At 38.6% G+C, this 16,696-nt stretch overlaps 2 protein-coding genes across 3 annotated transcripts; one reads left to right on the top strand and one right to left on the bottom strand.

Annotated features, from left to right (window-relative positions):
- Nucleotides 1-5,260: 5,260 nt before the first annotated feature.
- On the top strand, nt 5,261-9,726 carry LOC144967489 (C-type lectin lectoxin-Lio3-like). 2 transcript variants are annotated; one of them, XM_078904806.1, is made up of 2 exons: nt 5,261-5,428; nt 7,986-9,726. In XM_078904806.1, exons 1-2 carry the CDS (start codon nt 5,374-5,376, stop codon nt 8,513-8,515), a joined length of 585 nt encoding a protein of 194 aa, XP_078760932.1. In that variant the 5' UTR covers nt 5,261-5,373; the 3' UTR covers nt 8,516-9,726. The 2 variants fall into 2 exon arrangements, with proteins under 2 accessions (XP_078760932.1, XP_078760931.1); XM_078904805.1 differs by lacking the exon at nt 5,261-5,428 and adding an exon at nt 6,314-6,501.
- A 3,083-nt stretch (nt 9,727-12,809) lies between these two features.
- LOC144969194 (alpha-N-acetylgalactosamine-specific lectin-like) lies at nt 12,810-15,526 on the bottom strand. Its single transcript, XM_078908306.1, has 2 exons — nt 15,382-15,526; nt 12,810-13,306 (listed from the first exon to the last, which is right to left on the bottom strand). Exons 1-2 carry the CDS (start codon nt 15,524-15,526, stop codon nt 12,810-12,812), a joined length of 642 nt encoding a protein of 213 aa, XP_078764432.1.
- Nucleotides 15,527-16,696: the final 1,170 nt, after the last annotated feature.

The following is a 16,696-nucleotide window of genomic DNA, read 5'->3' on the forward strand; positions in this document are numbered from 1 at the left end:
ATATCGCCGGACAGAGACAGCGCTTTTAGTACCCAGGTACTCGTTTTACACCTGAGTACGGTGAGAGAATGTAAGCAAAGACCCTTTTCTAAGGACCCAGCTATGCGCTGAGCGAGGCTTGAGCCCAGGACCTTCCGATCGAAAGCGAATGTCATACCACTAGACCACATAGCCGACCCTACACCAGTGTTTGGTCCCAGTTATTGTACCTTCATATCGGTAATCCATGGTGTCTGTGACTCTAATAAGAGCAAAACGAGGTCTCAGGTTTGAGAGTTTTTGCCAAAATGAGCGGTCATTTAAATCGATCGATATTTGAAGGAAGAGTTTTCTGGTAAAAGTTTTAAATATGATTCTTTCTAGAGACTGATCAAATCCGAGCTTCAAAAGACGCTCAACTCGTTGAACATGGCTAAATTTTTGAGCTATTTAAGCCACATTATCAAAACAACTATGCGAAGCAGCAATGTTGTAGGGACAGCAGCTATAACAAAGGAACAAGATAAAGAAGTTGAGGTGGCAGAAATGATGATGTTGAGATGGTCACTTGGCTGGACAAGAAATGATAAAGTGAGAAATGAACGAATTCGAATGTTGACTGAAGTGAAGAATGTAGCAATAAAGATGAGAGAAGATAGATTGAAATGGTTCGGACATGTTGAGAGACGATATAGGCAGTTATCCATATCTTTGAGTGGTATTTCATCTCCGAATCATGTGGACAGAATATTAAAAGAGCCGGGTTTTATAGAGGGACACCAATCAGGGGCAGCGTGGCTCAGCGGTACGGTCTTTGCTTCTTACCCAAAAGGTACCGAGATCGACTACCCGCCTCGTCGTGTGGCCTTGAGCAAGTCACCTTGCACTAGCTCAATTTGCGGCGCTGCACTGCGGCTAACGCCTGGGTTATTCCTGTCCTCCTTTGGAATAGACCCTAGAGACAAATTTCCCCTATGGGATGAGTAAAGGGAATTTTATTTGTCATATAATATTTTTTCACAGGCGCTAGGACAATTTCACAACTGCGTTTTCTTTCTCTTTTATTTGCTTTTGCTTTCTTTTGACAAAGCTGCATTTCTGGGAAGGAAAGTATTAGATATACAATTAGCGGGAAAGAGGAAAAAGGGACGCCCAAAGACTGGATGGTCGGATAGGGTAAAGGACGATAATATTATGAAAGAACTGGGCCTGGAGGAAGATGATAGTCTGAACTGAGATGCATGGAGATATGGCATTCATTATGGCAGCCCTGCAAAACGAGGGATAAGCTGAAAGAAGAAGAAGAAGATCCAAATAACTGAGACAATAATAGGGAGCAAAAGTGTGTTGGCAAAAAGCTGGTTCCAATCTCACTGGAAGTGTAAACCACGTTTCTGGAAGACTGAATACATATATTGTGTCATTGATCTTCTGGTTTCAGAGAGATGGCATCTTTATGTCTAGTCTGAATACAACTGATCGTCATGTCAATAAAGATCATCCATCCTCGCTTTTTAGCGTCTAATAATCCTAAGAAACTGTCTTTACATCTTACTACTAAAATAGACGTCTGGTTATAACACATTATGATTCAATATGTAACCACTTCATCATATCGCAAATATATATTCATTGTCGGGAAATTATTAATATTACTGTCTGTTATTTACATTTCCATAGACAATCTGTGTCTCATTGAAACGAAACGCTTGATTAAAACGAAAAACTGTAATCGGCCAAAATGTATGCGCAAGAAAGAAAGGATGGAATTTGAAAAGCATGAGTCCTTCAAAAGACTGGTTACATAACACTTCCAATGAGTCTGGAACCGGAAGGGTAGAAGATATGACATCACGACTTCTCTGTCTCATTATAGGGGCCAGCGTGTCTCAGCGCTATGCTCTTTGCTTCGTACCCGAAAGGTACCGAGTTCAATCACCGGCCGCTGCGCTTTGTGGCCTTGAGCAAGTCATCTTGCCCTAGCTCACTCTGCGGCGCTGCTCTGCGGCTACTGCCTGGATTATTACAGCCTTCCCTTAGAATAGACCCTAAAGACAAATTTCCCCTTGGGGATTAATAAAGGGAATGTTTAAATTTTTTATTTATTATAACTAGATTGACAGTATAAGGGTCTGGAAAATAACAGCTTGCCTCAGCTGGGATCAAACTAATCCTTCACCATTGCCGATGATATTTTCTATAAACAGGGTCATTACTTGTGCGCCTATGTGGTCTGTGCGGCTATGTGGTCTTGTGGTATGACACTCGCTTTCGGATCGGAAGGTCCTGGGTTCGAGACTCGCTCGGCGCATAGTTGAGTCCTTGGAAAAAGGCTCTTTACTCACATTCTCTCAACGTACTCAGGTGTAAAATGAATACCTGGCCGTTAACAACGTTGTCTCTGTCTCGTTCTAAATGTTACGTTTTGTTGTTAGTCAGGGACCCCTTGTAAAGCGCCTTGAGCACGTTTAGTGGATATAGAAGCTCAAATAAAATTTTAAAAATAATTTAATAATCTATTCCCCAAAAATTGGAATTTTAAAAAAAAGGATAACACCCACATTCAAGAATTTGAAATACATGATATGCACGCCCATTAATGTATAAAACATATTTAAACCCTAGGGGTGGACAGCTGTAAATTGATTATCACAGCTTCACTATACCAACGTTGCAGCTGTGGAATTATCTAGACAGCTGGATGATAAGTGGGAGTTGTTTGAAGTTTGCAAACTATCACGAACGTTAACCACGTCTAGTGCGATCGAAGTTTGAGCAAGAAAAATTATGGCTTTAAAAGGCCGCAGTCGACGCGTATATATATGCAGGTCTGACACCCGAACCCGGTTATGGGCCTAGTTGATGGAGTAAAAAGAATTCATGGAAAAGCAATAGAAAGGAAAGCATTCTCAATTACCAACAATAAAAAACATATATTTTATACCATGAATTTAGTCTTTTACCATCTGGGAGAAGGTTTTGTCAGATTAAATGTAGAACTAACAAGTATAAATCAACGTTCGTTCCATCAGCAATAAACAATTTTGAATATTTAAACGTTGGGTCACATATGTAACCTATTCATTATCATTAGCATGTCCTCCGAAAGGACTGGTTACATACACACTTCCAAAGAATTTGGAACTGGAAGAGTAGAAGGAGTGACGCCACGATTTCTCCGCACTATTTGAGTGCTTAAACAAGATAATTGGTTGAAACTGGTGACTTCTAGTCCATATAAAAAGGAAATTTGATATCAATCAATCTATATCTATTTATAATTTTATATCTTGCTGGAGGAAGAATCGTAAATTGAAGCATCGTAAAGCGCATTGAGCGTGTTGAAATGTGGAAATTCACTATTATATATATATATATATATATATATATATATATATATATATATTATATATATATATATATATACATGTGTAAGTTATATATTTATTTTTTTTAAAATTGGCCACGCCACATTGTTAACATCGGCTTTATTGTCAGCACTGATAACAATCCCATCTTTCAACAACTGTCTCTTCACTTTGTCAACGAGCTTATCATAATATGTTTATTGACAAAAGTAATGGTGTGTGTGAGGGGGGGGGGGGGGGGGGGGGGGGAAGGTGTCCCAAAAGCTCAGTTGGTAGAGCACTGGCTTCACATGTATAGGGAATGGGATAGAAACCTGCCCAAGTCGAATTTTTTTCTTCTATGTCCATTCAGAAGTGATTTGGAAACTGGGTTTGTTAAACTGTTTGATATGGCGGAAATTACTTTGTGAAAGACAGCGTCCTATCAAAAGTGTAGCAAGCAATTTGCTATTGTTTGCAAAACACTATAGTAACCAGGATGAATTCTGGCTCCATGGGCCATATGGCTCGAAAGGACAAGCTTATCATTGATGCTACGTGTTAAGATAAGAGACTCACCTGATCTGCCCGCGAATTCAATCGCCCCAACACATGTGTTACCTTTAGTATTTATATAAAATACAATAGATGACCGCAATGAGAACTTATCACCCAAATAGCGGTCAAGAAACAATAGCAAAGAACTGAATAACGTCAAATTCATGAATTCTATTTTAAACATGTCATTGTTTTGTGCTTAAGATGGGAAAAGTATCAATTATATGTGTTTAAGTAAAATATTCACCAGTTCTGCCCACCAGAAAGAAGAAAATAACAAAAACCAAAGATTAATAATTTCTAATAATTTAAACTTTATATTCTTAAATTGGCATCGTGTTTGATTTAATAACGATCAAACAAAGTATAATTTATAGTGACGTATGTTTTGATTACGTTCAAAGTATAATTTATAGTGAAATATGTTTTAATTACACTCAAACAAAGTATAAATATAATGAGATATGTTGTCATGACAATCAAGCATAGTTTAAATTATACTGAGATATGCTTTCATGACGATCAAAGTATAATTTATAGTGAGATAGGTTTTAATTACGCTCAAACAAAGTATAATCTATAGTAAGATATGTTGTCATGACGATCAAACGTAGTATAATTTATAAATGTTTTATTAACGCTAAAACAGTATATTTTATAGTGTAGCATAGCTTCTTCAAGTCTAGAAAGCTATTAAAAAAATGTCATTATATACCTGATCAACATAATTTAAAATTCACTTGTTGGCATTAGGTCAACGTGACACCATACCTGATCGAGGTCACAATACGCTTCAACAGTCGTAACGTCACTTCCCTCGTAATGACGCATGGTAACTTAGTAACTGGCTTTAAACTATCGGAAAAATGACGGGCGCCCTTATGGAATATTTCTCTGACGAGCATAAAAGCGTATTTAGAGGGGAAAAAAAACCATTATAAATCTGATCATGTTTTGACTTTTACACATTCTGATCACAAGACATAATATGAAAAGTTCTAGCCAGCATGAGGAATAAAAAGTACCGATTTTCTTTGTTTCGGCGGCCATCGAGGTTCCAAAATGAATGTGTAAATGTCAAAACATGATCAGATTTATAATATCGTCGGATAAATATTTCATAAGGGCGTCCGCCATTGTTCCGATAGCTTCGAGCCAGTTACTAAGTTACCATGCGTCATTACGAGGGAAGTGACGTTACGACTGTTGAAGTGTATTGAGAAAGCAGGGGTTAACTCGTGACATTAATTTACGGAAGCAGGAAAGGGGTTTGGGGGAGAGGGGGGGGGGGGGGATGTTGAAGGCCGCGCACCGCCGTGCAGTCATTGTTTCATAATTTATAAATAGCCCGTCTCTCTCACTTGCTGGTCCATTCCATGTAAAACTAAAAGCCTACATTCAGATATTTCTGGCTAGCAAAGTAAAAAAAAAATATTATTCATATTAAATCATATTATCTGGAGAGAGGAAAAGAGTCGGAAACTGAAAGATGAAGTTGTTAGGTGGTGTTATTTTCGTCCTTGCAAGTCTGACGTGTATCATTGGTGAGTGAAATTGACTCATTTGTTCATCCAGTTACATATTCACTAATTTATCAACCATCCGTTCTCTCTCTATTCGTCACAAAAAGAAATGAAGTGAGTAGGAAAGTGCCAGAAGACATTTGAGAATAAAAATGTCGCGACGCCGATGGGGGCTCGAACCCGCGACCTTACTGGTACGACAACTCCGCCTGGCCGGGGAGAGCGTGACTCTACCATATGAGCTATCCACGATCCCAAAAAGATCGCTTTTAACCCTTGTCTTTTATTAGAGCCTTCTCTCCATGACTTCTTGAGGTCACGGCATCGAACCATACATCCATCAATCTATCCATCCACTCATCCACTCATCAATCCATTCATCCATTCATCTCTCTATTCATCCATCGAGCCATACATCCATCAATCCATTCATCCATTCATCTCTCTATTCATCCATCGAGCCATACATCCATCAATCTATCCATCTACTCATCCATCCATCAATCCATTCATCCATTCATCTCTCTCATCCATCGAGCCATACATCCATCAATCCATCCATCAATCCATTCATCCATTGATCTCTCTATTCATCCATCGAGCCATACATCCATCAATCCATCCATCCATCCATTCATCCATTCATCTCTCTATTCATCCATTGAGCCATCCATCCATCAGTCTATCCATCCACTCATCCATCCATCAACCCATTCATCCATTCACTTCTTATTCATCTATCGTTTCATGTCTTTAAAACAAGCCCAAGTATTGCGTTCGGTAATCAGACCTGAACTTATCTGCAAGTTGGGTTGTTGGCCACAAATTGAGGTAATCAGAATTATCTCGTGACATTTACGAAAAAATAAAGAGAGAAGTTAAAAAAGGGCCACGTCACCGTGCAGTCATTGTTTCATTTATATATAATAAGTTTACTCTTATACTGCTCTCTCACTCAAACGCGTTTATCTAGTCAAGTTACATACGTAGTAATATTATATTATTTTCTGGAGAGGGGAAAACAGACGAAAACTGAGAAATGAAGCTGTTATGTGTCGTTACTTTCGTCATTGCAATTTTGCCGTGCATAATTGGTGAGTGAAATTGACTCAATTGTTTATCCAGTTACATCGTCAATCTTTCAGCATTAATCAACCATCCATCCATCCATCAATCCATTCATTCATATATCCATTCATCTATTCAAATATCCATCGATTCATCCATCCTCTCATCCATCACTCCATCCATCGATTCACCCATTAGTTCATCCATCAATTAATCCACCACTTCATCCATCCTTCCATTCATCCATTAATTCATCCAACACTTCGTCCATCCATATATTTATTCATTCATCCATTCAGTCAGTCATTCCGATATTCATCCATTCATTCATACATACATACATACATACATACATACATACATACATACATACATACATTCATACATACATACATACATACATACATACATACATACATACATACATACCAATCCATACACTAATCCACCAATTCAATCATGCATTCATTCATCCATTATTTTTCTATTCATCCATTCATCCATCCATTCATTCCTCTATTCATCTATTTATTCATTCTCTCATCAATCCATCCATTTTCATCCATCTGTTCATCCATCAATTCATCCATTCATCCGTCCATCCATCCATCCATCTATTAATTCTTCCTTCCATTCGTTCTTCCTTCATTCTATTTATCCATCCAGTAACTCATTTAGTCACTCATCTGTTTTCCATATACAACGATTTAAAAAAAATATCCCTATAAAATTGTTCGGATTTTATAAGTTCTTTTAAAGATTGTATTTCTGTCTCTTAAAAAAATAATTATTTCACTTTTTTTTTAAATGGACGGTTTTTCTCTTCATTTTAATAAAACTTTTTGAAAAGCATTTTTTATCCGCGATATTTTCAAAATCATACAAGAACAGGTCTGCCGCACTCTGAAAAAAACACCCCAAAAAATTTGGCTAGAAAATTTGTCCTTCAAATATCGATCGATTTAAATGACCCTCATCTTGGCAAAAACTCTCAAACTTGGGACTTCGAAGAAATCCCGGGTTTGAGAATTTTTGTCAAGATGTGGGTCATTTAAATCGATCGATTTTTGAAAGACAAGTTTTCTGACCAAATTTTTAAATAACAGGCGTCATGTCGTGTCTTACATGTTAGATGTTGCTGTTGGCCAGGGATCCCTTGTAAAGCGCTTTGAGCACGTTTAGTGAATATTGCGCTATATAAAAGCTCAATCTAAATTTATTTAAACATTTTAAATGTATTTAGTCGTTAAAAACGGTATGTTTAAATTGGTGGCTTCCAAAAGGTCGTGCACTTTAGGTATATAAGTAGATAGATAAGTAAATAGATTAATACGAAATTTATGCACATCTCTCCTATCCTTCCCTCTCACCCCTCCCCTCCCCTCCCCCCCCCCCCCCCCCCCCCCCCCCCCCCCCCCCCCCCCCCCCCCCCCCCCCCCCCCCCCCCCCCCCTCCCCTCTTCCCACACCAAAATAAAAGGCTACGTACAATGAATGTTTTATTTCTCCAGCTGACTGGGGAGATGAGGAAGCGCAATGGCAAGAGGAATGGAGAGGTTGTCCGGAATCCATCGAGAGGACTAGATATCTTCGGAAACATGAGAACAAGTGCTACACTTTCCATTTGGAAGAGCGGGTTGACTACGACACTGCCGCCGATATTTGCGCCTCGGAGGCGGAGGGCGGAATTCTGACAAAAATCCCTAACTGGGATATGGGCAGTTGGTTTCGAGGTAACATTCACTTTGTATATGGATCGCTTGAAGAACAAGAACACGGGATTTGGATCGGACTCAAATACGACGACGACGAGGATGCCTTTGTGTGGGCAGATGGCTCACCCTTGACTTATACTAACTGGGCAGACGGCCAAGGTCCAAGGGGCGGATTCTTCGCCAGGATGAGAGGACTCGTGGTTGATGAAGAATGCGTGGCCATGCACACGGGAACTACGGAATGGTGGGATTACAAATGTCGCAATGGTATGGGGATTTTCAACGTGAACAAAGGATTCATATGTGAATTTGCTAGGGTAGATTAGTATTCTTCTTCTTCTTCTTCTTCAAGTACCAAGTCTGTGCCAGACATTGGTGACCATGGTACGCCATTCATCTCTCTGATCAGATAACCTCAGAAAACTAATATTACTATTCTCTTTCTTTGTCACCCAGCTGTTCAAACTATTCAAATATGTTTATCTTGGTCTACCTTTACTCTTTTTACCTTCTATCTTTCCTGTATTACGAGTGAAAAATATTAACCAATAGATTAGGTACTCTGGAAGAAACAAATATTTTAAAATTTACTGGTCAGAAACTGGTCCTTTTCAAATATCAGTCGATTTAAATGACTCTCATCTTGGCAAACATTCTCAAACTTGGTTCCTCGAGCGGTCTTAAACGAATTCCCGGGATTGAGAGTTTTTAAGGGTTTTTCTTTTGGGGGGGGGGGGGTTGCCAAGATGTAGTAGTAGTCGTAGTAGTAGTAGTAGTAGTAGTAGTAGTAGTAGTAGTAGTAGTAGTAGTAGTAGTAGTAGTAGTAGTAGTAGTAGTAGTAGTAGCAAGCTTCGCAGTCCGAATGACGCTTGCTGAGAATTGTGTGATTCAGTCATGAGGGCCATTTAAATCGATCGATATTAAAATTTGAAGGTCGAGATTTCTGGCCAAATATATTTAAATATGGGTTTTTCCAGAATGTACGGCAATGAACTGGTTAATCAGAACTCATCTTCAAAGGGTCATTTATTTGGTAAGATAAAGAACTGAACAAGTGTGTTTGAAAGGTTACAGACAAACTGGAAAGAAAAATACAAGAAGAAAAAAAATCATCCCAAAAAATCAGTCTACCCCGACTGGGATCGAACCTCAGACCTTCTGATTACCAGTCAGACGTGCTACTGTTACACCACGGATGGTAGCGCGTCTGACCGGTAATCAGAACTGGGGATCGAACCTCGGAGATTACCGGTCAGACGTGCTACTATTACACCACAGAGGCTCCTGATCCCCAGTAGACTGACTTTTTGGGATGGTTTTTTTTCCTGTATTTTTTCTTTCTTGCTTTATCTAGCACCTTTCATACACACTTGTTCAGATCTTGATCTTACACTGATGGTGCCTCTTAATTTGACATTTATTTGGTAAAACACTGTATTTTGTTATCATCTGTATCAAGCCTTATTCTCAAACCTTTAGTTTCCTTATGAGTGCAGAGATGATCTGTAAAGAATAAAGTCGCCAGTTAAAATGTCAATTATTTGTTTTATTCGTTGTTTTTATTATCCTTCGTACAATTTACTGTTATATGAGGAATTAAAATTATTTTCTTGCAGCCGTTTTGGGATTTTCTTACACACACACACACACACACACACACACACACACACGCACACATATATATATATATATATATATATATATATATATACATATATACATACATATATATATATATATATATATATATATATATATATATATATACATACATACATACATAGAGAGAAAGATACAGAGAGAGAGTGTGTGTGCGTGTGAGAGAGAGATGTGTGTGTGTGTGTGTAGTGTGTGTGTGTGTGTGAGAGAGAGAGAAAGATAGGACAGAGAGAGAGAAAGAGAGATAGATAGATAGATAGATAGATAGATAGAGAGAGAGAGAGAGAGAGAGAGAGAGAGAGAGAGAGAGAGAGAGAGAGAGAGAGTGAGAGTGGGTCCCTAGCCAACAGCAGCGCTTAACATGTTGGGCGAGGCATGACGTCTGTTAGGAGATATTACATTTTGTTTTTGACAGAGACAACGCTGTCAACGTCCAGGTACTCATTTTACACCAGAGTACGGTGAGAGAATGTGAGTAAAGAGCTTTTTTCCAGGGACCAAACTATGCGCCGAGCTAGGCTCGAACCCAGGACCTTCCGATCCGAAAGCGAGTGTCATACCACAAAACCACATAGCCGCATTGCACTGTGGTCTAATATTTATGGAAGTGACGGGCTACAAGATAACGAATGCAACATGAAAGGGAAGAACAGATAAAAGGGAAGAGAAAACAGAACGGTTGATCTCCTTCACCCACACCACTGGATGTCAAAAGAGCCTAATCCTCAGCGTGGCTCAGCGCTACGGTCTTTGCTTCGTACCCAAAAGGTACCGAGTTCGACCAACCGGCGCTGCGCTGTGTGGCCTTGAACAAGTCACCTCGCGCTAGCTCACTTTGCGGCGCTGCACTGCGGCTGACGCCTGGGTTATTCCAGTCTTCCCTTGGAATAGACCCTAAATACAAATTTCCCCATGGGGATGAATAAAGGGAATAGGAATTTATATTAATTTTATCTTTTTTTTTATATCGAATTTGTCTCAGCGAAAGATCCCAACCATAGCCAGGGAAAGAACAAGTCATGTCAATCCAGAACAAGCGCAGAGAGTCCCCTGTAAGGGAAAATCAAATGAACTGGATATCTATTTTTTTAAAAGACAGAACTTGAACTTTGATTATATAGCGCAATATCCACTAACTGTGATCAAAGCGCTTTAACAGGGGTTCCTAGCCAATAGCAACACTTAACATGTAGAACAAGACAAGACGCCTGTTAGGCGATATTTCAATTTTTCGAACAGAGACAACGCTATTAGCGGCCAGGTACTCATTTTACACCTGAGTACGGTGAGTGAGAATATGAGTAAAGACCCTCCACCACGGACTCAACTAAAATCCGATCTCGAGCTAACCCTAATAGAAAAAATCATGACAAATTGAATAAATAAACGCCTGACAAAAGATCAAAGGTGAAAATACAAATTTAAAGAATACTGGGGATGTAGGAGCTTTCGGAATGTCTCCCCTTTACTTAACTTATGGAAAAACAAACTTCCTAAAACAACAACTCTCGGACTGCTTTGCACTACCTTTCAATATTTAACAAATCAAAATGGCAGCTGAAAATCAAAACAATGGTCAAATTAAGAAATTTTAAACTTTCACAAATCTATCAAGATTTGTTCTAGAGTTTTTTAAAATACTTCTAGATATAATGACAAATTGAATAAATAAATGCCTGACAAAATATCAACGGTGAAAATACAAATTTAAAGAATACTGGGGATGTAGGAGCTTTCGGAATGTCTCCCCTTTGCTTAACTTATGGAAAAACAAACATCCTAGCACCTTTACTAAGACTTAGGACTAACCTTAATAGAAAAAGAAATATCCTCGATCTCGAGCTAACCCTAATAGTAAAAAAAAGAATCAAAATGGCGACTGAAATACCTTCATGTGATCAAGTGAATAATATCACTATGAATGCCACGATTTGCTGAAAAATGCCAACACCCACACAACACAACGGAAGTAATAATAATACTTGATGTCATAAATAGATGACGCAAATTGACAACTTTTTACAGTGTCAAAATTAGTTGATTTTGGGAGTCAAGTGTCGTCGTTGGTACATATTTTATGATATCTGTTTGACTCACGAACTTTCAAACTGACTTTAAATTATAAAAGGAAATCAAGTTATCTGTTTATCTATCTCTAAAAAATACATTTCTAATTTTCAAATCTTTCAGTAGAGTTGTGCGCCGTATCAATTTTTTTATTGACTCAAATAAGCACAATATTCTCCACAATGCTATATTTTTTAAAGAAAGGATATATATATATATATATATATATATATATATATATTATATATATATATATATATATATATATATAAGTAATATAACAAGTGACTAGTTGAATAAAACATTAATTATTGTATTAATCCTATCGACAGCCATCTGTATTCTTAAATTAAAATATTAGATGAGATAAAAACACACAGACAGGACAACTTTGCATTGGTCATTAAAGCCAATACTAGCGGCAGCTAGAAAGGACTGCAAAGAGAATTGAACAAAAAACAAAAACAAAAAAAAAAACAAAAAACACCACGACATCCGCTTTTAAACAGAAAAAGATACTTAACAATGAAACGTTTTATGCTCAAAACCATTCATCATCCGTCCGGTCGTCCTGACTGGATGTACAAAATGCCTTTTTTTCTCTACCCGTCGATTTGGATTTTACATGAATTATTACAGATTTGATTGCTTTTTGTTTGTGGTTGAAGAAGGGTTTTGAGCCCGAAACGCTCCGCATTATCAATTTCCGGTATTTTTGATTTATGGTATTGTTTGTTTGTTTTTTTTTTGTTTTTTTTTGTCTTGCTTTTTTCTGTTTCTTTCTTTTTTTTTTGTTTTGTTTGTTTGTTTGTTTGTATTGTTTTGTTTAGCCTGTTAATATATTCGTGTTCAATACTTTCAATTAGTCGTAATATGCCGTCTACGTCATTGGCTCTAGGCGGGCTGCTGGTTTAGGCGAGGGTATTCACATATGAATTGCTTCTCAGCATTTGAAGCTCCACGACCATTAGTACATTTGTAATCCCACCATCTTCCGGATTCATCAATATTCATGGCCACGCAATCTTCAAATAGCCTTCTCACCTGTGAAACGATAAGCCTATGCCTGGTTCCTTGATCGACCCCGAAGAATTGATAGTCCAGTGGAGAGCCGTCAGACCACACAAATGTATTTTCCTTTTTGCGGTCGTTGAGTCCTATCCAGACCCCATGTTCAACATAAACTCCAAATGTGAAGATTTCGTCTAGAATCCATTGCTGGGTGTCAGAATTTGGCATAGTTACGAGAATTCCGCTATCCGCCTCGCAAATGTCGCTCGCAGCGTCGAAATCTTTCTTCAGATTCATATAGAACATATAGCATTTGTTCTTGTAAACCCGTAGATATTGTTGTGAAAGGTTAGGAGGACAGCCATAAACACCAGCAACACCTTCAAAAGCAAAATAAATAAATAGAGTTATGACATAATATTATTATCTCAAAACGATTCTTTTGTCGAGGAGAACACATGATGCTTAAAATCGAATAATTAATTGTTTTTAGCTGTATCCAATGTGTACATATATACAGGTCTTACATCCGGTCAGACTTATGAGCCTAGTTTAACATTGTTGTAATGGACAATATTTTGCGATGTCCATTACAACAATGAGCTCATAAGGAATTGTGTTATCAGACCTGCAAATAAGTACAAGTCGGCTTTATTTAACTTGAATTAAAATCAACGTCTCAGTTGAGAAGGGTGGGTTTTATTTTATCAACACTGAAAAGTGTGGTGTCCGGGGTCCCTCAACTGAGAGGGTCAAGAATAGCCCAACGCCAAGCCAGCGTGTCGTAAAAGGCGACTAATGGTGTGTGATTCCCCCCATCTTTGAGTCACCTGGTCCTCCAGGTTGGGGGTTGGCAAAGGGTTAACACCTCTTTCCGTTAAACTTAAACCGTTACAGAAACGCAGACTGACAAACCAAATCCTTTTTTTTTAGCTTGGGCGACCGAAGAGTTTCTGGAATTACAGAATTTATGAAGGACAGAGAAGTGGTAAGACCTGGAATGAGATAAAAAAGTTAGCTCGGGATAGAGAAGGATGGAAACTTTGTTTGTGGCTTATACCCTGACCCAGGGTGAAAAAGGCAATGATGATGATGATGATGAAAAGTGTTGGTTTGTCTTGTTTAATTAATTTGTAAAAATATTCTGACCATGGCCACGTAATCTAATTTCATCGTTAGTTGGTAGTGCGTCACATCAGTAACCCAACGTCACATCTATAATCCAACGTCACATCTATAACCCAACGTCACATCTACAACCCAACGTCACATCTATAACCCAACGTCACATCTATAACCCAACGTCACATCTATAACTCAACGTCACATCTATAACTCAACGTCACATCTATAACTCAACGTCACATCTATAACCCAACGTCACATCTAAACCAACGTCACATCTATAACTCAACGTCACATCTATAACCCAACGTCACATCTATAACTCAACGTCACATCTATAACCCAACGTCCCATCTATAACCCAACGTCCCATCTATAACTCAACGTCACATCTCTAACTCAACGTCACATCTATAACCCAACGTCATATCTATAACCCAACGTCACATCTATAACCCAACGTCACATCTATAACCCAACATCACATCTATAACCCAATGTCACATCACATCTATAACCCAACGTCACATCTATAACCCAACGTCACATCTATAACCCAACGTCACATCTATAACCCAACGTCACATCTATAAACCAACGTCACATCTATAACCCAACGTCACATCTATAACCCAACGTCACATCTATAAACCAACGTCACATCTATAACCAACATCACATCTATAACCCAACGTCACATCTATAACCCAACGTCACATCTATAACCCAACGTCACATCTATAATCCAACGTCACATCACATCTATATCACAACGTCACATCTATAACCCAACGTCACATCTATAACCCAACGTCACATCTATAACCCAACATCACATCTATAACCCAATGTCACATCACATCTATAACCGAACATCACATCTATAAAGCTTTTTTTTCTGGGCAAAATCACAGATCCGTGTTTTTCCAGAGTAGGGCAGAATTGTACTTTGAAGACGGTAGATGCCTTTTATTGCTCGAATCAAGTAATTTAGCATTTTGTTGTTATTGTCGTATTTTCGTTATAGGCAGGATAAGCAGGTTGTTCAAAGATTAAAATATATTTAACCAGTTCCCTGTCGTACTCTGGGAAAGACGTCCTCAAAAATTTGTCAGAAAACTCGTCCTTCAAATATCGATCGATTTAAATGACCCTCATCTTGGCAAAATAAAACAATATCTCTCACGAGGTCCGAGGTTTTTTTTTTTTTTGCCAAGATGTTACTTCCTTACTTATCCTCTTGTTGCTTGATTAGCACATACATCTGACACGGTGGAACGCCATCTTTCGCGATTGGAGGCCATTTTTGTCATCTGTCCCCAAGACCAACCACTAGCTTTCATTTCTCTTTCGATACTCCTCCTGCAGGTCTCCTGCGGACGGCCCCTTTTCTCGTTCCCTAGGGTGTCCACCTGAGGGCTATCCTGGGAATGGCACTCGGATCCATTCTGAGGACATGTCCAGTCCATTTCCATCTTCTCTTCTTTACAGCTGCAGATACTGGTTCAGTTTCAGTGCGTTTAGCCAGTTCTTTGTTTGCCAAGATGGGGTCATATTTTGCTGGAGGAGTTTTCTGGCCATATATTTTCCAGTGTACAGTAGTTAACAAACACCAAACACACTGTCAAACTACGTGTGCAACAACTGCGGTAGAGACTGAAATGCAAGGATTGGTCTGCTGAGTCACAACCGTCGCTGCTCTCAAGTTTGATGAGACCAAAGCCATACATGGCGCAAACCATCGTCTCTTGAGACGGAAGGATACCTACTACTACTACAGTAGTTAATTGGTTAATTATAGCGGAGCGACAGCTTTGGTCAGTAAAAGTATCAATGTGCGGCTATGTGGTCTAGTAGTATCACACTCGCTTTCGGACTGGAAGGTCCTGGGTTCGAGCATCGCTCGGCGCATAGTTGAGTCCTTGGAAAAAAAGGCTCTTTAGTCACATCATCTCACCTTACTCAGGTGTAAATGAATACCTGGCCGTTAACAGCATTGTCTCTGTCCGAAAAAATTGTATTATCGCCTAACTGGTGTCATGTCCCGTCCTAAATATGTTGCTGTTGACCAGGGACCCATTGTGAAGCGCTTTGAGCACGTTTAGTGGATTTTTCTCTATATAAAAGCTCTTATTTTATTTTTCTTCTAAGAATATCAGTGATAAATTCATCTTTTTTGTTGTTGTTTTTACCGGTCCTCGACATTTTGTTTCTATTTTTACCAGTCCATCAATGCAAAAGGTTGTCGAACCACTCATCTAAAATGTAAATATGTTTTAATGTTTAAACACATTATAATTTATGTTGTCATATTGTGTTTTAATGACGTTCACAGTTCAATTTAATTTATATTCCAAGGACTGTGGAACTCACACAGATAATGCCTGGCAATTGAGAGGTTAAAAGGGTTAATTCCACCATGATAGTTCAGGCCATGAACTTCTCAACCATCAGAATAACAATTTTTTTGAATTAAAAAATTGAGCTTTTATATAGAGCAATGTCTACTAAACGTGCTCAAAGCGCTTTACACGGGGTCCATACACAACAGCAATACTTAACATGCAGGACGAGACATGACGCCAGTTAGGCGATATTGCAATTTTTTCGGACAGAGACAAGGCTATTACTGTTAACGGCCAGGT

This window comes from Berghia stephanieae, chromosome 3 (assembly GCF_034508935.2).
Source record: "Berghia stephanieae isolate SIO BIC M18660-M18661 chromosome 3, UCSD_Bste_1.3, whole genome shotgun sequence".
Classification (NCBI taxonomy): Eukaryota; Metazoa; Mollusca; class Gastropoda; order Nudibranchia; family Aeolidiidae; genus Berghia; species Berghia stephanieae.